Raw genomic sequence first — 26,095 nt, forward strand, 5'->3', positions numbered from 1 at the left:
TATTTCCGACCATAACCCTGTAGTTTATAAAATTGAGCTCGATATGGTCACCCCACGAAATTTTGAGTGGACTTTCGACAGGAAAGTATTGCTTGATCCGGAGTATTGTAGTCATATTAAGGTCTGGATCTCCAGCTTCTTTGAGATAAATAGAAACACTGCCTCTGTAGGAACTGTCTGGGATGCATTTAAGGCGGGACTTAGGGGCGAGACCCTTAGCTTTGTCGCTCATAAGCGTAAAAATAATAAATCTGCTCTAGATAAACGTATAAGGGATCTAAACAATACTGTATGCGAGTTGGATAAACATATCAAAGATGGTCGGGATCTATCGGAGATATTGAGAAAGTTAGCCATTAATAGATCAGTTATATATCAACAGTTTGCTGAGGAGGTGGCTGCTAAGTTCCAGACCCATAAAAGGGAATGCTATGAGCATGGCGAGCAGTCGGGCAAGGTCCTAGCCAATCGACTCCGACAAAGGGAGTCTCAGAATAAAATTTTGAAGATCAAAGACATGCAGGGAACAACTCAGGCAACACCTTATGGTGTGAGGAAAGCCTTTCAATTATTTTATGAGAATCTGTACCGAAATGAGGGTACTGAAAAGGCGGAGAGTTTTTTAGCAGGGATTGACTCTTCTTCTCTGTCAGAAGAACAGAGAAATAGTTTGGTGGCTCCAATAACGCTAGAAGAAGTACAGACTGCTATTTTCTCACTTCCCTGTGGCAAGGCGATGGGCACGGATAGAATACCTTTGGAACTGTATAGGAGGTTCTGGAGCGAGCTGGGGCTAGAGCTGTTGAAGTTGCTGCAAAATGCTTTTAATGGCTTTCCGCCGGAGTCCTGGTCCAAAACGATTATCATGGTCTTTAAGAAAAAAGGGAAAGATGGGCTTCAACTAGGTTCATATCGACCTATCTCATTGATTAATGCAGACAGCAAGATCTACTCAAAACTTCTTGCTGTGAGAATGTCGAAAATTATTATGTCAATTGTCTCACCGCGTCAGCATGGGTTTATCACGGGACGAGGTACCACAGATCATGTTAGTCGGGTCATATCTCTTCTAGACTGGGCGCAGGCGACTGGGTAACGGGTCGGGGTGGCCCTGCTGGATGCCGAGAAGGCATTTGACAGGGTCTCCTGGGCCTACCTGTGGGCAGTGCTCAGATGGAAGGGCTTCCCTCCTGAATTTATGAAGGCCATACAGACTATGTATAAAAAGCCGGTGGCGGCTGTAAGGGTTTTAGGGGTGGAAATAGAGGAGTTCAAGGTGTGGAGGGGCACACGTCAAGGGTGTCCCTGTTCACCTTTGCTCTTCGCCCTCTATATAGAACCTTTGATTCATAGATTGGAATGTGACTCGCTAATTGCCCCTGTCAAACCCCAGCTACATGATGTGAAAGTGTTAGCCTATGCTGACGACATAGCAGTCTTGACTAGTGATGCTGTTCAAGCGCTAGATAGAATTGAGATCTTGATGAGTGATTTTGCTAGGTATTCAGGATATAAGTTAAATCTAACCAAGACTCAGGTCTTGCACTCAGAAAAGGGACGCCCATCTGATCTTAAACTAATGGTTGATCAGGCTGTATATTTGGGCATTAGAATTTCAGCGAAAGTCGAGGAAATACCAGCCCTGAATGCTGACCCTATTGTATTAGAGTCTGATAGGACCCTGGAGAGGCTGGACCATTTGCATCTATCACTTTACGGAAGAAGCAACATTATTAAAATGTTGATTTTCCCGAAGTTTCTGTATATATTTAGGGCGATTCCGTTAATTTTTCCAAACTCCTTATTTGTGAAGATAGATAGACTTTGCTCTCGGTTCCTTTGGAGCTACAAAAGGTCAAGAAGAGCCATGAAATGGCTTATTATGCCACTTAGCCGAGGGGGGTGGGCTATTCCAAATTTTCGTTTGTATTATTATGTCTCGATGCTCCAATACTGTTGTATTTTGATTTATGGTGAAAGGGTTGTCCTGGATCCGGCTGTAACCCCTTCTATTTTTGAAATGGTCCTGGGCACGGAAGCACGGTACTTATTAGTTAGGGTTATTGAACCTAGCTATTACAAAAAAACTAGATTTAAAGTTTTGGCTGCAGCTTTTTTTGTTTGGAAAAAGATATGCTTGATGTGCGGGATAAATAAAGTAAATGGTTATACACCGATCGGGCTCCCCGGGACTGTATCCACAGTTCTTATGGACTCCGTCGCTCGAAAGTGGCGGCTGGCCGGCATCAGGACTTTGGGGGATATATGTGAACATGGCCAATTAATGTCTTATGCCTCTGTGAGTGAAAAATTTAATTTGGAAAGGGGGGATTTTTTCAAATACCTACAGCTGCGCAGCTATGTAGACTGTATATAGCTATGTAGCTATGTTCCTTCTCCTACCTAGCGGCCAAGACATGGAACTCCCTGCCCGTCCACCTGCGGCTGACCCAGGACCACTTCGCCTTCAGGAAACAGCTCAAGACCTGGCTGTTCGAGCAGTAGCAGACCCCCTCCCCCAAGCGCCTTGAGACCCTTCCGGGTGAGTAGTGCGCGATATAAATTCCATGATTGATTGATTGATTAGACAGAGCTATCATAGAGGGTACATGCCCACTTGAGGGAGTCCCGATACTCAAGGTGTTAAGCTGTAAGGCGAGGGATTCAGAATCTAGATTTGCAGGAGTCGCTAGAAATGGCAAGCACTATCCTGTTTTCAGGGAGTTTAAAGAGCCAGTGCTTTATGTCAGTTTTCGATCTCTATTACACTCCAGCCAAGCTTGCAAAATGGAAGGTGGGAAGAGGGGACAAATGTGCGTGCTGTGGTGAGAGCGCAGCGGAGGCTGTACATATGTTCTTTTTGTGCCCTTCATTGACCCATTTTCTCGGTGAAGTGCAATTTTTTCTGAACTCCTCTCTAGAACTTCCGGTAATCCTTAATCCGGCCTTAGTGTTATTTGGTACCGAGCCTGAACGGTTAAATAATAGAAGGCCGGCACCACAAAGGGGCCTCTTATTTTTGAGTATGGCTGTGATTCGTCTTTGTATTACCACAAAGTGGTTAAGTCCGGACTCACCCTCCTTCTTTGAATGGAGATCCAGGATTCTTGCTCTATACCACATGGAAGCTGCTTTATACAAATTAAAGGGATATAGTAGAAAGCAATTTGGTGAGCAATTATGGGCACCGATAACTGAGTGGCTGTCTGGCGGGGAATAGAGACAATATCTGTAATGCCATGAAATGATCTTCTGTGGTTTTGAGTTGTATGAATTGTGGCTCATATGTAATATTTATGTTTTGCTGACACTGCTGAATAAAATTAAAATATAAATAAAATAAATAAAAAAAAAACAAGGAAAGGGCAAAGTCACATTTTTCAATTGCTCAGAAAAACGTTTTTCGTGCAGAATAAATATAACTAATGCAAATATTAAAGCAGTCAAACATATTATTACAAAAACAATCCTGGCTGCATGGGACCAGGAGGACCACACAGGGTCATAGGAATTAGGACGAAGAGCTGCAAAGGGCTGCTCCTCCTCAAAAATGGGACGGGCAAAAGAGTATTACATTAATGACAAAAGAAGAAGTCCTTGGGGAAATTGAAGCCGCTGTACAACCAGCCAGAGGGGAGTCTTCTCCCTATGTCCGTTTGAGCCTCACAGGCAGGCTCTTGTTGTTCCCACGGTGAAGCTGCACAACTCGCAACTCAGGACTCACGGCCCAGTTTCAAGGGAAAAGTTTCTTCTTTCAGGATAGGGCAATCACCTTCCGGGGCAAATGCCCTCAGCGATCCTGTCCAGTGTCTCAGGCAGTGCACCAGTTTTCTTCACTTCAATCTAACAGGCACCAAAGACACAGCACCTGTACCCTAAACTCAAGTCCTTCCCTAACTCCTATATTAATCTGTTGGCGCGCTGCTCTTTGTTGGGGCCACACATTGCATCCAGTGTGCCCAGGTATCTCTTGACCAACAAACAAAGGTGCAAACTTGCATTCACTTTGGGACCAGGATTCAGAGTCCTGATGCTAGGATCTCAGAAGCAACCCTTGTTTCAAAATGGGTCACCTCAAGCAAATCCTCCTTGCCGTTCTGGTCGGTCTGTGACTCTCAGCTGGGCATCAAAAACTTGATCCACGATTTCTCCTTTCTGATTTGTGACCCCGTCTTTTGCCCAAGACAGTGGCAGGGGTACACAATTCATCCCAGGGCTTCCGCCTCCACTGAGGTCCTAGTTGCCAGCAACGCCTGTGCTGGTTACCTTCACTTTGGCTTCAAGCTGGACTGGTGCTGACTCCCCAAGCTGAATCTGATGTCCGGGCCCCTCTGGCAATGGTTGTAAGGCAGCAAATATCTATTGGTGGACAGAACAAAAGGTCTTTAGACAAGGCACAGAAATGGTCTATCAACAGAGAGGATAGTCTCAGAATACTTCCTAGTCTTGGGATGCCCCATATATTAGCAAGGCACTCAAGAACCACTTTCATCTATGTGAGAATAAAAAAAACAACAGCCTGGACCTGTTGGCAAGTATAAATGGAACGTTTTGGTGAACTGATGAGTAATACGTCACCCAATACCAAGCAGCCAAGGAAGTCTGTGTTCATTTACTAAATTCTGAGGAAAAGAGAAAAACAAAACAGACATACCCTAAATCCTTACATTGGTGTTTTCCTATATTATTAATCTGAAGACCCTGAAGAAAAAATGAAATGTTCTACACTTTTACTTATAGATTTTACATTACTTGTACAGGACTACAGACACTTCTAAAATGACTTCTCTTAATAAAAGCACCTACATTGTACGCTTAAGACCATGCTCTCATGTTATAGGAGCAACAGGAAAATCTAAAACTGCTAATTTAACAGGGATTCTTATTACATAAAGAACGAAAAACTTCAACATAATGGGTACATTTTCTCCAGCAGAACATGTTGTGACAAACAAACTCCTATAAAACAATAAGTTCTTCAAAAATGTTTGCTAAGGATCACAAGGGGTCTTTGCTGCATTCTACTTTTCACAATCCAAACTATGCAACATCAGCTCTAATAAGGACTGTCAGTTTATTTACATAGACTAGCTAATAATAATGGTGTTATCACCTGAGAATTTTAGAACAAAAACTACCCACATCTAGCTCCCCTTAAAGGTCAAATAATGGAACAGCAATCTAGACTACTCATCCTTTCATAATTTCATCAAACAGGATGGGCAGTAACATAGCATATGTATTTTATTCATTTTATTAATGCTAACAATGTTTAAAACAGTATTACTGAATAGCCAATTACATGTCTCATGGCTATTTCATAGACAGTTTAGACAGGCTCAAAAGAAATTGAGAAAAAGAGAGAGAAAACATACATTTGCCTACCCTTAATTTGTAGAGGAGCTAGCCTCCTTCCCCCATTTTAACAGTATGAAACCTGAAACAGGTTTCACTTCTGTCAACACTCTCAAGCCCTATTTGTAGCAACTGGGCATAAACAAAGTTATAGGAGGTAAATAGCACATTGAGCGAGCTAAAAAACATGAATACCCAACCACCAATTCCTTTAGCAAATGTACAAGTGTAACATGAGTGCGCATTAATTCAAACTAAATCCCATTGCCTTATTCATCTCAGCTTTTGCACAGTAATCTTTAAACTAAAAGCATTAGTGCTCTATATATGGCAAAGATATCCGTTAATCAGAGCTCACATATACAATTATATTGCCGTTTATTCATATCAGTGCATCCTGTCGTCTTTCAAAAAGTTTCAGAGGTCTAAATGTCAAAGCAAACCTTGCTGGGAGCCCTGCTAGGCTTCTAAATGTAGAACTCGACCTTTAACCTATTACCAGCTGTCCCATTTTGTGTGCAAGGGTTTCCATGCGGTTCTCCCAATTCAAAGTGACCCTGGAGACTGAGAGCTGAAAAGCAGACCCATTCCATCCCTGTTTGCCAGTTTAGAGGTAAGAGAAGAACTGGTGCTGTTTTTTATATTTATTTTCAATTGTAAGCAGTGTGCGGTATACTTTTCTAGCAGTATGTAGGTCAGCTGTTTGTGTTCTACTTAAATGTGTGCATTTACTGAAGCCTAAAAGCAGCTTGAAAGCTGCTCTGAGTTGCAGAACTGCTTTTAAAAGGTGAATTTTGCCCAATTTCGACTTTGGTGCTTGGGGCACTTAAAATGAATATCCAACACTTTTTTGGCATATTAGTCATCCCCAGAATGTCCTCTACAAATCCCAGAGATGGGGGATCAGAAATGTATAAGGTACACCCTTATAAAAATGAGTTTTGTACGCCTGGGTAAAGTGACATTTTCCATTTTAGTTCCCCCTATTGCTTGTAAAACAGTGCTTAAATTCAATTCATACTAACACTACTTGCACATGTGTAGTACAGCAACCAGAGTGTAGTGAAGAGCCAGAAGAAGCCCAAAATCAAAAAATATAAATCCTACCAGAGGTCGGATCACATAGTTCGATCAGCTGACGACCCTGGGATGAGTAGAAACAGCTTCACAAAGAAAACGGGTCTTCAGCAGAAAGCAAGCAAGCTCAAAATCTTGGTGAGTGCTGCCTTTTTTTACCTTCTCCGGATCGTCGCCAAATTTATGTAGTGAAGAGGAAGACAGCAGTGGATCCGATAAGTAGATTTATTGCAGGAAAAGAAGACAGCTTAAACAGCCACCAACAGGACCAGACAGCAAGGCAACCGTCTTCTCCAGCACCATGTACAAACTCCCCAAGATTCCCCTCATGACAGCCCTACATTCTAACATTACATACTTACATTATAGTAGCATTACATACTAACATTCTACTATGACTTACATTGGAATACTACACAGAGCACATGACTTTACAGCAATGAGCTCATGGTTTCATCCACGTGTCTTGAGACCTGTAGGGGTGAGTAGTTCGCTTCCCACTCCCTGTATTGTATAAACGCAAACTAACACTACTTCCACAGGTATGATACAGCGCCCATAGCACATCACTTTACAGCAATGAGCTCACTGTTTAATCATCGAGTCTTCAGACCAGTAGTAGTGAGTAGTTCGCTTCCCACTCCCTGTATAGTATAAATATATACTAACACTACTTACGCAGTATTTTACAGCGGCAGTATGCTACAGCGCCCACAGCCCATCACTTTACAACAATCAGCTCGGTTTGATCCCCGATTCTTCACACCGGTAGGCGTGAGTACTTGGCTTCCCACTTCCGGTATAGTATAAATGCACGGTAGAGGTCTGTAGTTCGCTTCCCACTCCCTGTATGGTATAAACGCCTACTAACACTACTTCCACAGGCATGCTACAAACCCCAGAGCTCATCACTTTACAGCACTGACCTCACGGTTTAGGCTCTCGGTTTCATACCAGCAGTATCTCATCTCAGCACCATGTCACTTTGAGCAACACCGCACTTTCAGTCCGGTAGGAGTGGCTACTTCGCTTCGCACTCCCCCACAGAGGTTACAGTGCGCCTATCCTCCTGTTTCCTACTCTTTTCGCCCTTTTTCCCCCTTTCTCGCTTCAAAGGAATCACAAAATGGCTGCCAACACTTCCTAGTTGCAACCGATCGCACCGCTCTGAGCCAATAAGCAGCAAGCTCGTGCTCGTAACGCCTCAGCCAATCAGATGGCAGAATTTCTTAAATATCGATATCTGTAAATTTCGAAATCTCTCCAAACGGATTTACACCAAATAAACAAAAGTGTGCTTTCTAGACCAAGACCCTTCTCACTGCCAAATTTAGGGTAATTCCGTTCACCCGTTCGACCTGTAGCCTTGTCTAAAGTTTCCTATGGAAATTAACATGGAGAAAACACGTTTTGGGACCCCCTTTTTTCTCGGCCCCCCTTGACGAATCACCCCCAAACTTCCAACATAGGAGCTGAAATGAACAAAGAAATAGTTTGGAAAATTTCATGAAGATTCATCAAACTAAACTAAAGTTATAAGCAAAACAAAAAATGCCCTTCCTATGGAAACTTGGTCCTAACTATAACTATCTACTGGCGACCGCCAGTAGGTAATATATATATATAAATTTGTAGTTACGCTTACCTGCCTTAACAACACACATTTCGTTGTAAAGAGTAAGACATGCATGGTAAAGACTTGTGTGGTAAAGACTTGCGTGTTAGTGTCGCTGTAAAGACCATGTTGTTAAGCCATGGCTTGCATGAGGCTGACAACACCCAGTTGGTTTTTACGTTTAAGGAGCGGACGTTAGATGCATCCAAGAACTTCAAAGGTTGTCTGCGAGACATAGCACTATGGATGAACTCAAATAAGTTAAAACTTAATGCTGGGAAGACAGAACTTTTGTTCTTCGGTAAGGGCCCAGTGCCAGATTCAGATCTATGGTGGCCGTCAGAAATGGGCCACCACCATCCCCTGCCACGTGTATCCGAAATTTAGGGCTGAGATGCGAGGCGGACCTTTCTTTTTCAGCCCAAATACAGCAGGTCTCTGCAACTTGCTTTAGTAAACTAAAAAATCTCCGGAAAGTTTTACATTTCCTACCGGAAGATTGCCGCAAATCAGTAGTACATGCCACAGTTACATTTAGGCTAGACTACGCAAATGGCCTTTACCTTGGCCTCCCCAAATACGCCATTTGCAGCCTTCAGATGATACAGAATGCGGCTGCAAGACTGGTTCGTCGCATACCTTTTCGACACCATGTCTCTCCGCATCTACAGGAGCTCCACTGGCTCCCAGTGGAGAAAATAATTAAATTCAAGGCCATGATGTTGGCCTGCTGGGCCCTTACGGAAAACGCCCTGGTTATCTGAAGGAAAGACTGTGCCGCCTTAAGCAAAATCGTGCGTTGAGATACAACTCGCATAACTGCTTCACTGTGGAATGCCCTACCAGGGTCCCTGCGGCAGGCTAATTCAGATACCTGTTTTAGAAAGGCCTTGAAGACATGGCTCTTTAGGACAGATTAATTATGGGTTGTTAATACCGGAGCTCTCACTGGACGCAATTACCTGCTGCTTCAGCGCCGGGACACCGCTGTATGGGGTAGCTGTCGCGCTTTATAAGCTCCAGTATTCTTATTATTATGATTCCATCATACATCCTAATTTTACTAGAAGTAAGTAACCTTTTTACCAGTAAATTTACTAGTTAGATTTCAGGTGTAAAGTTAGACCTTAGGTCAAAACTTGGACTTCAGGTCTAAACTTAGACTTCAGGTGAAAAATTAAGCTTCAGGTCTAAACTTAGACTTTTGGTCTAACTTTACCTTTGTGAATCAGGCCAACAACGTCCGACCATGGAGGTGTCATGATCAAAATAATATGCTCCATTGTAAATGCCTCAGCATTAATTCTCTCAGCAACTGAAACTCCCACAATCCTTTACACAACTGCATCATTATCCGCACAAAAGTTATTTTCGTATTCTTCGGCTTTTGTACCCATAACCTCCCCATCAAACCAGCTGAATGACATATAGAAATGAAATATAACGCTTTTTCTGTCTATTCCTCTAGCCAATGCTCCACACATAATTGTCCTCACCAGTAAACGTGAATAACACCCAGGCCTGATGCATCAGAAAATAATTCCACTGTAAAGATCACTAGATCATTCTACAGCCAAATTGTCACTCCATTATGGTAATTAAAAAAAAAAATCCAAATCCATAAATCATTTCTAATCCTAATCCTGTGATCTGGGCTGAAAGTCATTTTCATAAGAAATGCCATCTTCAAACAGAATGCTCTGCCTGATGCCTCCACCTTGCATGCCAACTCCAGATGGCTCAAAACTTCTTATGTTGATCTAAATTCACATTCAGCTTTGCCACCCACTTGTGGCAACAACCTCCTCAACTGCTTTATGTTGTCCATTAGTCTATGCCATACAAATGAATAGTTGTATCTGGTATTTTAGGGGCATATCAGCAACAACCGGCGATAATTATCGCTCAGCGCTGTTAGCGTGAGGATAATTATCGCAGGGTAACGTGGATTTTTATCGCTGAGATAGCGTGCTATTAGCAACGCTTATCTCCTCAGCGATAAAAATCCTCACGCTAACTGCCTAACGTGAGATTATCGCTGGAAACCCAGAGATAATCTCACGTAGTGTGGCGTTAGCTTGCTGATAGGGACTCACAAACCTAGCCATGATATCCACCTTCCATAGGATATCATGGCTAAATCAGTCCTGAAGCAGGCGTAAGGAAAGTAGCGATAACAGGGGTTATCGCTACTTTTCCTGCCGCTATGCTTCATAGCGTGGGGCTTGATGATAGGAGAAATGTCACTTAGCGACATTTCTCCTGTCATGTTAGGTCAGGAACGCCCACTTTGCATCTCATTAGAGATGCAAAGCTGGGCGTTAGGAATCCTGACGCTAAAGCAAGGTTTCAAGCGTTAGCGTGGCCTTGCTAATTAGGCGATAAAATTATCGCCGCTTTTCGGCCGAAAACGGCCGCAAAAGCGGCAATAAGTTTTTATCGCCAGCTTGCAAATTTGCCCCTTAGTGTTTTCTTGTGCTAATGACACTCCATACTCTTAACTCAATAGTTCTTCCTGGGTACTCAACAGCCTCCCATATTTCCACTTCTTCCCTACTTTCCGCACCAACAAACCTTTCTCAAGCTAGTGCAGCCCATGGACAGACCCTGCTACCTCTTTCACCGTTCCACTCTAAAAATGTACTGAAAGCCTCAGATGTAGCTCACTTCTCGAAGCATCTTATGGGCATTGTTTTCTACACACATATCTTGACATTCTGTCAGCTGAAATTCATTTAGGAGTACCTGAAAAAGTCAGAAAGTGAATTTTGTCCTGGGTTTCCCCATTTCTGCACCGCCCCACATTTTGAATTATATAAATACATGGGTTGGTTTTTAAAGTTCTTGCTCTGGCTGGACAGAAGCCATGGCTATAGGAGTGGTTCCTTAAAGACATCGAAAGCATGTCATGCCCTGCCCCAGGAGTCCTGTCCTGACTATTACTCATACAGCAATTGGGTGGATTTATTTTTCGTTGTCTCTACTAAGGGCATTTAAAAGGACACATGTTTAAAGTTGTTGAAGTAAAATGGTTGGGTGACTTGATGGTCAGGGGTGGGTAGAGGTAAAGGGAGGTGAGGGTGACTTGATGGTTCAATGGTTCAAGGGTGGGTAAAGGCAAAGGGAGGTGAGGGTGACTTGAGGGTTCAAGGGTGGGTAGAGGTAAAGGGAGATGAGAGTGACTTGAGGATTCAAGGGTGGGTAGAGGTAAAGGGAGGTGAGGGTGACTTGATTGTTCAGAGGTGGGTAGAGGTAAAGGGAGTTGAGGGTGACTTGATGGTTCAAGGGTGGTCTGAGGTAAAGGGAGGTGAGGGTGGCTTCATGGTTTAGGAGTGCGTTAAGACAAAGGGAGGTGAGGGTGACTTGAGGGTTCAAGGGTGGGTAGAGGTAAAGGGATATGAGGCTGACTTGATTGTTCAGGGGTGGGTAGAGGTAAAGGGAGTTGAGGGTGACTTGATGGTTCAAGGGTGGTCTGAGGTAAAGGGAGATGAGGGTGACTTGATGGTTCAGGAGTGGGTAAAGACAAAGGGAGGTGAGAGTGACTTAAGGGTTCAAGGGTGGGTAGAGGTAAAGGGAGGTGAGGGTGACTTGAGGGTACAGGGGTAGGTAGAGGTAAAGGGAGTTGAGGGTGACTTGATGGTTCAAGGGTGGTCTGAGGTAAAGGGAGGTGAGGGTGGCTTCATGGTTTAGGAGTGCGTTAAGACAAAGGGAGGTGAGGGTGACTTGAGGGTTCAAGGGTGGGTAGAGGTAAAGGGATATGAGGCTGACTTGATTGTTCAGGGGTGGGTAGAGGTAAAGGGAGTTGAGGGTGACTTGAGGGTTCAAGGGTGGTCTGAGGTAAAGGGAGGAGATGAGGGTGACTTGATGGTTCAGGAGTGGGTAAAGACAAAGGGAGGTGAGAGTGACTTAAGGGTTCAAGGGTGGGTAGAGGTAAAGGGAGGTGAGGGTGACTTGAGGGTACAGGGGTAGGTAGAGGTAAAGGGAGGTGAGGGTGACTTGAGAGTTCAAGGATGAGTAGAGGTTAAGGAATGTGAGAGTGACTTGAGGGCTCTGAGGTGGGTAGAGGTAAAGGGAGATGAGTGTGACTTGAGGGTTAAGGGGTGGTTAGAGGTATAGGGAGGTGAGGGTGACTTGATGGTTCAGGGGTGGGTAAAGGCAAAGGGAGGTGAGGGTGACTTGAGGGTTCAAGGGTGGGTAGAGGTAAAGGGAGATGAGTGTGACTTTTAGGGTTCAAGGGTGGGTAGAGGTAAAGGGAGGTGAGGGTTAGTTGAGGGATCAAGGGTAGATAGACATAAAGGAAAGTGAGGGTGCCTTGAGGGTTCAGGGGTGTGTAGAGGTGAAGGGGCTCTAGCGTCCAAGAAGTCCTCAAACTGAGCCAGAGCCAAGGATCTGGCTTGAGCCTGGTTCAAGTTTTCAGAGAATGGCCCGCCTCTAGCTCCACTTTGGCAGATACTACAAAGTTAGCACGCTCCTCAGGGTCTTCAAGTGGAAGCCTGATACCCAGCCTCCTTCTCTCAGTCTTGGTGGGGTGGAAGGAGGAGGCAGGGCAGGCAGATTCAAAGCACGCCATGGCAGACAGCCCGGGCAGCAGGTGCCAATGAATGCCTTGCATTAACTCTACCCTTGCCCTGTAGGACGACAGGCTCCAGGCTAACTGCATCAGAGTCCGGGATGGCCAAGCAAATACTCTCCAGAAGTCAGAAAAGTGACGTATCAGCAGCAGGTAATATCCATGGAAGATGCTGAAACATGCACTTGTGTCCAACGGGGAGACGACTGAATATCCTGCCACGCTTCTCTGCATGATGGCTGTGCTGGAGCAGGACCACTCTCGAGTAGTATCTTTATCTCTGTCTAGCATTCCATGACAATACTCCCAATGCTGTGATGCCGGATCTGGGGTGGGAGGGAACGCACGTGGATCTCTTGTTATTTTCTGTGTGGTGAGTTTTGGTAGGCCAATGCATTAGCTGTACTCACTGGATAAAGCAAGATGGAGGAATTTGAAAAGGAAGTGTCCACATCAGCTTGTCCACCTTCGAAGTGGTGCTGGCCTGGTTGGGCACACCTCCTAATCTTACTAATTTTCCTGCCTGTCTTGCCGCCAAAAAGTGGGGTAAGAAAGGGGGGGCATCTCCGCTATCTGGAGAGGCCTGGGTAGCATAACAAAGACGCCAGGGCTCCCGCTCTGGAATGCTGTTCCTGCATGGAGGAGGTGTAAACATCGCCGCCCAGAGAAGGGTTTGTTCATGACCTCTGAGAGCAATGTCTGTCACCTCAAGAGGTCAGAAACTTGTCTAGAGTGGCTGGCTGTCGAGACCATCAGTTAACACACTGGCGGTCGGTAGGTTTTCAGGGGACACCACTAAGGTGGCCTCTGGGTGAATTTCTCAATAAATCCAACACTGACATCAGTGTGGGTTTATTAAGGGAAGATATTTGGTACTAAACATCTGGGGGTACATTCAAGCCATCTTGTAGCTGGGGAACTCGTAATCATGAGCGTCCAATCCATGTAAATGGTATGGCTTCCTGGTGCACTTGTGGTACCTATGAATGGACTTAGATACCACAGGTGCACATCCACTTACACAAATATGCCCACACATGGGTGTAGTGCACCCTGCCTTAGGGCTGTAAGGCCTGCTGTGGGGTGACTTACCTATACAACACATGCGGTGCTTTGCAGGCATGGCACACAAGGATGTGTGCCATGTCGACTCTTAACTTTTCTCAGCACCAAGACATGCAGGCTGCAATAGCAGTTTGCATGAGCTTCATGGGGGGGGGGGGTCCCTTAGGGTGACATAATTTGTTCTGCAGCCCTTAGGGGACCTCTTTAGTCCCAATTCCCAAGGTACTAGGGGCACCATTTACTAGGGACTTACATGGAGACTAAACTGGTGCTAATGGTGGAACAATGGTACAGTTTAGGGAAAGAACACTAGTACTGGGGACCTGGTTAGCAGGAACCCAGTAGACTGTCAGTGAAAGTTTCATCAGATACCAGGCAAAAAGTGGGGGGTATCCATGTCAGAAAGGGGCACTTTCCTACACATGGTGTGGTCGTACATGCAGTACGGGCCAAACTAGTTCGTGCTGTACCTAGGGTTGCCACCTGGATGGTTTTATACCGGCATGACTACATTTTATTGGTATAAACATTTGGCAAATCACCTAAAACCTAAAGTATTTTTCCCTACATCAGTGCATACTTTTAACAGTAAGTTTAAGAAGAAAACACTTTAAAATTTGTTCTAAAGCTGCTTATTAACCCCTGACTGATAATTAAAATAGGCAAAGACAAAAAGACTATGTTAAAAGGAATACAGACTAGATCCTATAAAGTTCTACTTAAGAATCATGTTCATACCTCTGCAGAATGTAATACCATCAACAGATGACCTGTATTTTTCTCTAGCAAAGGTGGCAACCGTAGCTGTCCCTACACAGGGAAGGCCCCCTTTCCAACCAACATAAGGACGAATGTCGGCTTCCTGAAGAAGGGGTGGGCTGAAGGCATTGGTGCTATTGGTGATCCACTGCTTTGAGCCAGTTTCACCAAAAGCAGGGCGACAGGCTGGGATTCAACTACCTCGATACCACTCAAGTATTGATGGTCCTCGGCGGGGAAACCAACAACACAGACCGAGTGGTGGCAGTAGCCGTAGTGAGAACACATGCGCCCGGCTCCTTTTTATTGAATATCAGATATCTGCATGACTCTGGATGGAGGAGACACAGCAGCTGCCATCCTCCTGGACCTCTCTGCAGTGTTTGACATGGTCTTGCAATCCATCCAATTCCTACACAACATCAGAATCCCAGGTCACTCACTCTGATGGATCTGCTCCTTCCTTTCTCAAAGGACCAAGTTTGCTAGCATGGGCCATACTCCTCTGATGCCCATGACCTCATCGGCAGAGTTCAGCAAGAATCTTCGCTGAGTCCAACCCTCTTCAAAGCATATATGATCCCTCTGGCCAGCCCCATCCGCTCTCACAACATCAACGTCCTCTCCTATGTCGACAACACACAGCTCATTTTCTCCCTCATGGGCAAGACGCCCAGATCCTGAATCAAGTGCCAACTGGATGAAGAGCAACTCTCTGAAGTTGCACATCAACAAGAACGAAACCGTGATCTTCGGGAAGAACACTTTACCTACACCTGGTGCCTGTCAAAGCTAGAACCCACACCAGCCCCCACCACCCATGCTAGGAACTTTAGGATCGTCATCAACAGCAAACTCGACATGACTGCCCAAGTCAACGCCATCAACGCCTCAGGCTTCTATACACTGAGGATGATGAGGAAAGATTTTAGGTGCACGCCTTAACCACAAGCAACTCGGACTACGGAACACCCTCTATGCCAGGATCAACACAAATCTCACCTGAAGCCTGTACACCATTCAAAACTCGGCAACCACACCTGCACAAGCTACACTGGCTCCCCGTGCAAAAATGGGCACAATTCAAACTTCTCAATCACACTTTTAAGGCATTACATAACCCAACATACGTTAACAATCGCTTCTGCTTTCATAAACCTTCAAGACACCTCCGGTCATCCATACTCCTACTTACATGCAACCCACACATGCGCAAAAACAGATCCGGTGGTCGAACCTTCTCCTACATCCCTCCTTAAGTGTGGAATGACCTGCAGCTACACATAAAAGCCTCCTCCTCACTTCTTGAACTCTGCAAGAAGCTGAAGACATAACTTTTCGAGTAGTCCCAGTAGGCCATAGGTTAGGCTGGACTCACACCTGCTCAGTGCCAGGAAACCCTCTGGGGGGCAAGTGCACTCTACAAATCTGCATAACATTACATACCCTAGCACGCATGTAATGAACTGCATTGACATTTACAATAAACAGTGCATGGCGAAGGTGCAAGTTATAGGTACTTGAGATAACTGTAATTGGTGAATTTCTGTGGTTTTGTTAATTTAGCAGAATCTCTTAAATTGGCTGCAAGTGGTTTGTGATTTTTGAAGAAAATCTATGGAGTATGTCTTTCTTGTGTCACATCCAGTCCCCAGTTATTGTTGCAATGGATAGTAATGCTTTCAAACAATGGTTTTCACCCGTCTTTGTACTATCACTACACCAAGCTAAAATTCAGTCTCAGTTCCTTGTCATGAGACGTGTCGCTTTCTAATAAGAATAGAGGAAGTAAGTGGTTCATTGAATTTTAAGGAAGCATTGTCAGCAAACAAAACAGCAAACCACTATAAAAGGACCCACTCTTAAAACCACGATTAGAGAGCAGCAGTGTGGAATGGCGGCAAGAGCTTTCTCTGTGGCTGTGGTTTATCCATTTGTCGCTTGTTGCTGGACCATCGTGTCAGGCACAGCCACTGCCAAATGTGAGATCTACGAGTGGGACCAGCTGGGATATCCGGGAGTGTTAGCCCCGACCTGCTTTGGATTCTCCTTGGAGGGGTTCAGGGTCTTCAGCAAATGCCGCAGAGTGAGGAACATGGAGGTGGATCTAAGAGAGGTTCCAATGGACGTGGACACCCTCTGCCTGGTGTTACACATGCCAACCGTCCCTACAGGCTCCTTCTCTGGGTACTGGAACCTGACCCGGCTCTATTTGTATGGATCGTTTCATGTTTCTGCAAGAGCCTTCAATGGTGTTGCCAACCTGAGTCATCTGGGAATCAATGGAGAATATATTTGGCATATTCTAACCGTAGACATGGATAGTCAGGTGTTCGGCGGATTGGAGAACCTAACTCGATTGGACCTCAGAAATGTGGTCATTTTTGAAGATTTGCAACAAAATCTATTTAAACCCTTACATAGAATACAAGTATTAGCCTTGTCTGAGAATGAGATTAGTAGGTTGTACGGACTGACCACTATGCTTCAGTCCCTGGCTTCTCTGAGGACCCTGGAAATCAAGAGAAATGGTATTGTTGCAGCTCGGGAGGTGGACTGCATTAGCACAAGCAACCTCATGATTTCCACCCTTGATCTGACAAGCAATGAGCTAAAAAGTGTGGCGAAAAATGCACTTTGCAACTTCCCTTATCTTACTGTCCTCAAGGTAGACGCCACTGGTCTCAAGGTCATCGAGCTTCTACGGTCTGGAATAAAGAGCATTGAAATGCTGTCCCTAAATGCTATGAAAAATCAGGACTATCTGAAGATTAAAGATGTCTGCACTGTGGTGTCTCGGCTGGGGTTCAGGAACTTGACAGTCGCTCAAAACTTTATTTCAAGACTTCCCGCTGAGACCTTGGAAGGATGCTCCATACTGGTGTCTCTTAACATGCCTGGCAACCTCCTTAGAGCTTTCATGAATGATATGGCAAAGAAACTGCTGAACCTGAGGTCCCTTGTTCTCTCTCTAAACAAGATAAAAAGCCTAGACCTGTGTGCACCCAGGACCCCCAATGTTCTGTCCAACCTCACACACCTGGATCTGTCTTTCAACCGCATCACCAATATCGGCTCCGGGCGGCTCTTCTGCCTGGCTAATCTGGAAACACTGGATCTCAGTAGTAATTACCTTGTGTCCCTGGAAAAGGACACCTTTGTTAGTCTTGACAGGCTACAATCTCTGCAGCTGGACTACAATAAACTCTTTCTGCTTGAGAACTTCTATTTTGATCACTTGAGTAGTGTCAAGGTGCTGGGTCTCAGGGGAAATTTACTGAAGAATGACAATAGCTCCCTGATCGCATTGAACCAGCTTCGGAAGCTATCCATCACATTTGAGACTCATGGGAAATTTGAAATCAAACAGAAGGAACTCACTACTCTCACCTTGGAAGCAAAGTCTGCAATAACTCTGAAATGCACTAATAACTGCAGTTTACTTGTTTTCCTTAACATTAGTGCTCCAGAGCTTTATATTGACTCGTGGAAGCACCCGCCCTTCAAATTCGTGAAAGAACTTCACCTCCATGAAAACCACATGGTGCTATGTCTACCACTTGGGTTCAAGGAGACTGAACGCTTGGGGCTGCCATCTTTTACTAAAGTCGAACACTTGTACTACAGTTCATCTGCACATAGGCCTATCATCATCATTTATCTTTATTTCGGTCACTAGGACCATAAAAGAATACAAAATAAATACAGTAAGAATAATACACAATAAAATATACAAGCATAATTCAATTGATGATAGACGAGACACTATTAGACTAAAATCGTCACGATGATTCATTCAATTGAAATGACTTAAGACAATGCATACGGGTAATCCACATTGATGTTAAGAATTTTGAAACAGCGAATACAGTTGGGGCAGAGAGATCTGTTTTCAGTATTCTGAAAGCTGGGGCATGCTGTCTAAAACCCAAATTTCTGAGGAGAGGGCGAAGCCAATAATTCCTTGCTCTTTGGTAGGCTGGGCAAAAAAAGAAAACATGCAAACCCGTCTCACGCGAATGCGCGCAAGCGGGACATTGGGCTATGTGATGTAAATGTGCCCAAAGAACCGTGTGCGCCCTAAGGGGGAGAGTGCTATAACGCCATTGCATATATAGCTTCCTTGTTAGTGGTGGGCCCATGTCGTCAAATATAAGCTCGAGATGGTATGAATCTTTAAAACCCAGGAAATGACCAGTTTGAGACCCCTCCCGTGGACTCGTGGTAGCAGCACGTAAATTATACTCATAATAAGCCTTCGAGATGAATTTTCGTGAGACCCTGGGACATACAGACGCTGGGTCGTACCACAATTCTGGTCTACCCAATGACTCGCAAGTATGCTTGATATATCTTAGCCATGGGACTTGTATATTTTTGGAAAGACGCAGAATCTCTAGCAACTCAGCTCTGTATTTGGAAAGATCCGGCGAAGACCATATTTTGCACCAGAAAGTTAAGGGTTTAAGACCCAGCTCCTCTGCAATCGGTCTTAGGCCCAGATCCAATCTAAGTGGCAAAAGTGGGGTACTAGTTGGTAAAGCTGCCAATTGCCTGAGGAAGTTGTTCTCCGTTACCTACAGCTTCTGCCCAGGCGTATGCCCCCATATTTCAGCTCCATAGGTCACTGCCCCTCTAGCCTGGATTTTATAAATTTGTAGGCGTGTATAAGCTGCCGCCCTCAATCAACACAGTCTTCCAATGTAAAAGATTCAAACTGAAGATTTGGTCGGTAGTGGAAATACCTCTTCGGAACCCTGCTTGATATGGGCTCATGATCGCACTCTCTTCAATCCAATCCTGAAGGCGATTTAACATGAGTCTGCCAAAGATCTTCTGTGGCACGTCAATAAGGCTAATAGGTCTGTAGTTGGCTGGGAGCAGAGGGGAACCCTCTTTAAAAATTGGGACAATCTCTGCGCCCAACCAAGTACCCGGCATAGCCATGCCTCCCAGGATGGCATTAAAGAGAATCATAAGGTAGGGCGCCCAAACATCCGGTTCTTGCTTAAATAAGTCGCCCGGCATACCATCCAAGCCTGGTGCCTTTCCAGATGCCAGCCCAGCGACAGCCGCTCGTACCTCCTTTATTGTGAACAACTCCCCGTTCCCAACGGGACAAGACAGTTGGGTGGAGCTTACCCTGTCATCCTCCGGTGATTTATAAAGGGACTGGAAGTGATCTTGCCATACCTTAGCTGAAATATTAGGTTGTATGGTGGAGGCCAGCTCCTCCGAACCTGTATTGACACAGCGCCAAAATTTGCGCGAGTCCCCGCTGGCCAGGAAAGTAGTAAGTTTTACCCATTTTTCGTGCTCCCATTCGCTTTTAGCATTAGAAATCAAAGACTTATAAGCTGATCTCCTTGCCCTAATTTCCACGTTGCCCTTTCCCTCTTTGATTGAATTCATAAGATCGGGTTTTGCCTTACGGCAGGCACTGTTATACCAGAGGGGGCCGACGGTTTTTCCATTAAACCTGTTTGGTTTTTTGTTTAAACATTCGGAGAGTGATTTGACAAGGTCATCGTGTATCTGCCCCAGTTGCATGTGTACGTCCTGGGTGATGTCTTTCAACTTGAGTGCCTGGACCTTTTCAAATATGGGAATTACCTGCGCATATAGCTTAGGTATCTTCCCGGGGTGGGAAACTATTTGCTCCCACTTCACTCTACGCCTATTGTTCTCCAGGACCAGGCTCTCCTCAGGAGACACCCTTTGTTTCCCCCTGGCCTCAGACCCAGGATGGTCATAAGCTAGTTCAAGGGCATTATGATCACTATCGTCCCTAACTGTTACCCAGAAGTCTCTAATATGCGACCATGAGGTTAGGGGAACCAGGACATAATCAAGTCGTGATTCTCTGCCCACTCTATTGAAAGTGCATCTAGAGGGGATGTCGGATTTAAACCTTCCATTGCAGGCCCGAAGGCCATATTTCAAGGTTAGGGAGGTGATTTGTAGGGCCAGAGGGGACCATGTTCTTGGGGCCGGAGCCTGCGAGGGCGGTATAGACCACAAGAGGTCCTCCTCCGAAGCCAGCCCTTCCAAAGTACCTGAGAGGGGCTCATAGTGGCAGTTGAAATCGCCTCCTATTAAAAAGGGAGTGCCCTCCGGAATTTCATTGAGGGCAAGCACAAGCTCCGCAATTGTAGGCGACTCCTGTGTGATGTTAACTGGCCTAGAATAGACGTTTATCAACAGGAGGCTTTGGGAGTTAGGCCATTCCAACAGTACAACTAGGATATCTTCCGTATTCAGCGGGAGGATAGCAGCCCTGCATCCCAGGTCGGTAGCCACCCATATTGCAAGGCCACCTGAGGGGCGCCCTCTTCACCCCCAGGTTGCATGTGTTGAGAATGTTGCAAAGCCCGTATGGGTAATATCTTCCCTTGCCCAGGTCTCTTGGAGCAGACATATATCTTTGTCCTCAATAAAGGAACTCCAGGTCGGGTTATTCAATTTATTAGCTAAGCCCGCGACATTCCAAGATAGGATCTTGAGGGGGGTAGAGTTACCTGGCCATGGGTTAGAAGCAGAGTTGTTTTCTTGGGCAACCCGCTCCATGGCCATGTTGGGTAGGGGACTGATAATCCCTAGGCATCCTTCTTCGTTAACTTGAGTGTACTCAAGATAATCATTCTCCTTAGGAATATCTGATTGTTTATTAGATATTTTGATCTTATTTTGATTCAGGTCACCACCTCCCCCCAGCACTCTCGGTCAACCCACCATATCTAGAGTTCTAAACCTATTGTGGGTGGGGAGATAATCAAATCGAGGAAAATCTATAGAGGGGTGCTCCCTTCTTTCCCCTAGGCCCCTTCTACCCCCTCTCCTGCCTACTAATTCCCATCCTTCCTCATCCTGTTCAATGGTTATGGAAGGGTAGAAGAATGAGAGGGGAAGGGATTGGATAGAGGACCCCAGGGCATTGTAAGGCCAGCTGCATATATGGGAGACTGTGCGGGGGTCCCTGAAATTAATCAGTACACAGTCTCCATGGATAGTTTTTCTGGTATTTCCTAGCCACGGAACCCTCCTCACCATGAGGACCTCACTATAGATGCCCGCGGGGAGAGGTCTATTTGTGGAGAGCCAGTGGATAACCTTATTTTTTAAAGCCTCCACAGGTTCACTAGTAGATGGTTTTAGTTCAGGAATACCAGCTAGAATGACTGTATACGGGACTGCCTCCGGAGGTAAGTTAACTGGCCTGTGTCTTGTGCCGTTACCCTGTGTCCGTAATGTAGGTTCAACTGTCATCCCATGAGGCCCAGAATTTGCAGTACAAGATGGAATCGGCGGATTTGGTATGTGAGGAATGGATGATCTAGGATGATGTATTTGTGCAAGGTTTGGTGAGGGGCAGCCTTCCTTAACTGGAGGTACTTGCGTGGGCTTCGTATTTTGACTAGCTATTTTAGAAGCATCCACTATTTGGTCAATTCCCTTTTGAAGATTCGCTAAAGATATTTCCAAGTTTGCGAGGCTATCTACTAGAGGAATAAGCATTTTCTTCATGAGAGAATTATTGTCCGAGAGAGAAAAAACGTCCTCTCGCGGTGTGGCATTGTGACTAGGGGATATATGGTCCGTGGTGTGTAATGGATCTATCCCCATGCGAGCTACTGCGTGTTGATTGTCTTCGCCCCTCGGGTTATGCTTAGAAATCTTGGGCGTGCGCCCACCCATAGTTTGCGCCCTTCTTTTTCTTTTAGGAATTGCTCCCTCCCGTTGCCCCTGCCTTGACTGTGTAGATGGATGGTTTCTATCCAAGGTGGGGACCTTAGCGGTGGTACTTGCTTTAAAGGTAGCTTGGGCAGGGGGGATCCTGGATGGTGGGAAGGGTAGTATGCTGAGCTCTACAGGGGCAGGAATATCACAGTCTGCGATGGATGTGATCGAATTAATAGACTCAGAGATGCCAGGTTCCCCCCCCACATCAGTTGCAATACATTCTGGCACTTGTACTGGGGAGGTGACCTGTGCGATGGGTCCCAGAGACGATCTCCTGACCCAATCAATTTCCTGTGAGATGCGCCTCTCTAAGGTGGTTATTTCATCGATCAGCAAAGAACCTGCCTTAGCGAAGTACATGTCCAAAGTACCGGTGGCCGTACCAGCGGCCAGCGCAGATTTGCTTCGAGTTTCTCTGGCAGTCATAATCCGGGCTACAAACCTCAGTTCAGTCACTGCCGAGCGATGCCAGACCAGAGGGATTGGCCCTGGCCCTACCTCGCCCGTACTCGAACGGCCTCAAACGGCCCGCTCTTTGCCCGGTCTTCGCCCCGGCCTGCGCCCCGGCCTGCGCCCCGCTCGCGTCCCGCTCACGCGGGTGTTGGAGTATCTTAAATAATTAGGGGGAGGGGTCAGGAAGAGGACGCCAGGTGGAGATGATGATGGCCACGCTATGCTCCCTGGGCCTCGCAGTCCTGATTAGAGAAACCCCAAAGTCAGTAGCACACGATTGTGCGACGAAGGTCCTGCTGCTCCGCAACCTCGCAATCAGTGAACAAACACCAGCGGCAAAGACCAAAGCCTACGAGCGGCTCCCGCGAAGCGGGGGCCGCAAGGCGTGATGAAGCTTGGAGGGGAGGGGTCAGGAAGAGGACGCCAGGTGGAGATGATGATGGCCACGCTATGCTCCCTGGGCCTCGCAGTCCTGATTAGAGAAACCCCATAGTCAGTAGCACACGATTGTGCGACGAAGGTCCTGCTGCTCCGCAACCTCGCAATCAGTGAACAAAGACCAGCAGCAAAGACCAAAGCCTACGAGCGGCACCCCATAGGCCTATCTATAAATTTTCTAGCCCCCTGAATTACAGCCTTCAGCATCTTCACAATTTACGTCATCTCCACCTAAGAAATCTAAAGTTAGACATAGAAAATGGGTTCCTGACTCCAGAGCAGCTGTTCTGGAACCTGACCCACCTCAGATCCCTGATCCTGGAGGATTCTGGGATAAAGCACTTTACAGCCACCATGTTTAGAGACCTTGTCTCTTTGGAGCTCTTAATCTTCAAGTCCCAGCCTGTGAAAACCCTGCAGGAAGGTCTGCTCGACCACATGGAAAGTCTGCGCTACATCTATGTAAAGGATGTACCGCTGGATTGTTTGTGTGATCAAGCCTGGATCAGAAGATGGGTGACCACCCACCCCCAAGTGAGAGTGCCAAAGCTGGAAATTCAGACATGCTCTCTTGGGCAACAAAAGCTGAATTTCCTGAATTTTTGGGAAAAAGACTGCAGCTTGCTGATAGGATACCCACTCTTCATTGGGACGTTCTCTTTCAACATGTTGTTCATAATCATGGCCCTGCTGTATCACAAGGTGCGCTGGTACCTCCTGTATCTCTTCTACATGTTTAGGACCTGGTGGAACTATCGTGGGAGACACGACAGAAAGCGGCAATATGACTTTGATGCCTTTGTCTCTTACAGCAGCTGCGATGAGGCTTGGGTTGTCCTTGCCCAACTTGGAAGAGAGGGGACCTCCGTTCTTTAAAGTGTGTCTGCATGGAAGGGACTTCGAGGTGGGCAAAGACATCTTGGATAACATCGTGGACAGCATTTATAGGAGCCGCTGGGTGGTGTGTCTGATCAGCCGCCATTACCTGCGCAGCCACTGGTGCTCCTTGGAAGTGCGGATGGCCACATACTGCCTTCTGGCAGAGAGGAAGGATTCCTTGGTGATGGTGTTCCTGGAGAAAGTCTCTACGAGGAGCCTCTCCCGCTACCACCAACTGGCCAAGCTGGTGAAGAAGAAAACCTACCTGGAGTGGGAGGAGGACTTGGGCCAGCGGCCTCTGTTCTGGGCCAGACTACGCGAAGCCATTGGAGGGGATGGAGCTGAGCAACAGGACATCATTGTCAAATGAGACAAACTGTTCATAGGACGCATGGGCAATAGAGAAATCAGCTTGTTAGAAAAGGGTGGGAATCATAGACCAGCACGCCAACAATGCCTTGAAAGAAGAGAGATACCACCTCACTTGAGAAGATAAGTATGTGAGAGAGGAGGATGAGCTCACTAGAAAAGAACATTGATATAGCAAATCATGAAGAAAACAATTTTGATAACTCTTTTTGTGTCCTGACTACTTCGTTTCTCTAACCCAGCAATTAAAAGCATGCACTAAGCTAAAGTTTGGCAGTTGTATATATTTATTAATGTGCATTTTGAGTATATTGAATTTAAAAGGCATACTCACCGTACTCACTGTTGTGGACTGCTGAGGATCAAGTAATGCACCGCGTCTGATCTGGCTAAAGAAGATCTGATTCTGTAGAGAAAAGGTGTCCTGGTACTTAGGTGCTCAGTGTTCCTGGTTAACTCCTCCTTAACCCTGGCCGTGCTGTGTCCATGCCGAGGTGGATGTAAAATGGATCTGAGAATAACAAAAACAACTTAAGCCAAGGAGAGTGGTGGTGGTGCTGCTGGCCGCTGATTATCCCTCTTTTCCTCCCCTCTCATGTTTTCCTCCTTCCCCTGCGGTGCGATGGTGCTTGAGAAGATGACGACGTGTCTCGTGAGTAGCAGAGGGTGGAGAATGCTGGAGTTGGAGTGGTTGGAATGGAGCTGGTCTGTTCCCTTCATAGGTTGAGGGCAAACCTTGTAGCATCTATCAATGTCCGGATGCACATTATTGATCCTGTGATTAGTGACTGAGTATAAGGAGTGGAGAATGCACACTTTTCACACTCATACACACATTGCGACAAGCTATTGCATTAGGGCTTCCGCTCACGCCATCTTGAAACCAGGCACCAATTGTGGATTCTCCTGCTGTTTTACCTAGGAGACAAGGAAACCCTACTGTGCCAGATCCCAAATGAAAGGCAAGGATACAAGAGTAAGCTAGTGAACTAGTGCAGAGTGTTGAAGGAGTCAGAAACAGGGCAGTGAGAGAACGTTGAGGAAAGAGTGGAGATAAGGACAGCAGGAATGTAGAGTAAGAGTGATAGCAGAGAGATATGTAAAGAAGTGGAGATAGGGGGAAAGGACTGTAGAGGTAAAGAGTAAGGGAGATAGTAGAGACGTATACAAGGATAATTGTAGAGAACCATGTAAGGTAGTGGAGATAGGAAACAAGGACAGTGGAGGTAGAGAGTGATGTTAATTGTAGACATATACATAAAGACGTGGAGATAGCAGAAAAGGAAAAGGAGAGCTGAGGTAGAGAGTAAGGATAATGGTAGAGAGGTATGTAATGTAGTGGAGATAGGAATTAGGGGCATCAGAGAGAGAATAAGGGTGATAGTAGAAAGGTGCATAACATAGTGGAGATAGGGGAAAAGGACAGTGGAGGTAGAGAGTAATGATGATACTAGAAAGGTGAGTAATGTAGTGGAGATAGGGGTGAAGGACAATGGAGGTAGATAAGAAGGGTACTAGTAGAGCAGTACATAACATAGTGGAATGGGAGAAAAGAACAACAGAGGTAGAGAGTAAGGATGATAGTAGAGAGATACGTAGTATAACGTAGATAGCAGTAAAGGAGAGTGGAGGTAGAGAGTAAGGGTGATAGTAGAGTGATACATAATATAGCGTAGATAGCAGTAAAGGAGAGTGGAGGTAGAGAGTAAGGGTGATAGTAGAGAGGTGTCTAATGTAGAGCAGATAGGAGACTAGGACAGTGGAGATAGAAAGGT

At 45.8% G+C, this 26,095-nt stretch overlaps 1 protein-coding gene across 1 annotated transcript; it reads left to right on the forward strand.

Moving 5' to 3' along the window:
• Nucleotides 1–16,335: 16,335 nt before the first annotated feature.
• On the forward strand, nucleotides 16,336–24,321 carry LOC146870426 (uncharacterized). Its single transcript, XM_085599671.1, is given in 3 exon segments — nucleotides 16,336–18,083; nucleotides 23,234–23,908; nucleotides 23,910–24,321. Coding segments are annotated over 3 exon segments (2,835 nt in total).
• Nucleotides 24,322–26,095: the final 1,774 nt, after the last annotated feature.

This window comes from Triturus cristatus, chromosome 1_1 (assembly GCF_964204655.1).
Source record: "Triturus cristatus chromosome 1_1, aTriCri1.1, whole genome shotgun sequence".
NCBI classification, from domain to species: domain Eukaryota; kingdom Metazoa; phylum Chordata; class Amphibia; order Caudata; family Salamandridae; genus Triturus; species Triturus cristatus.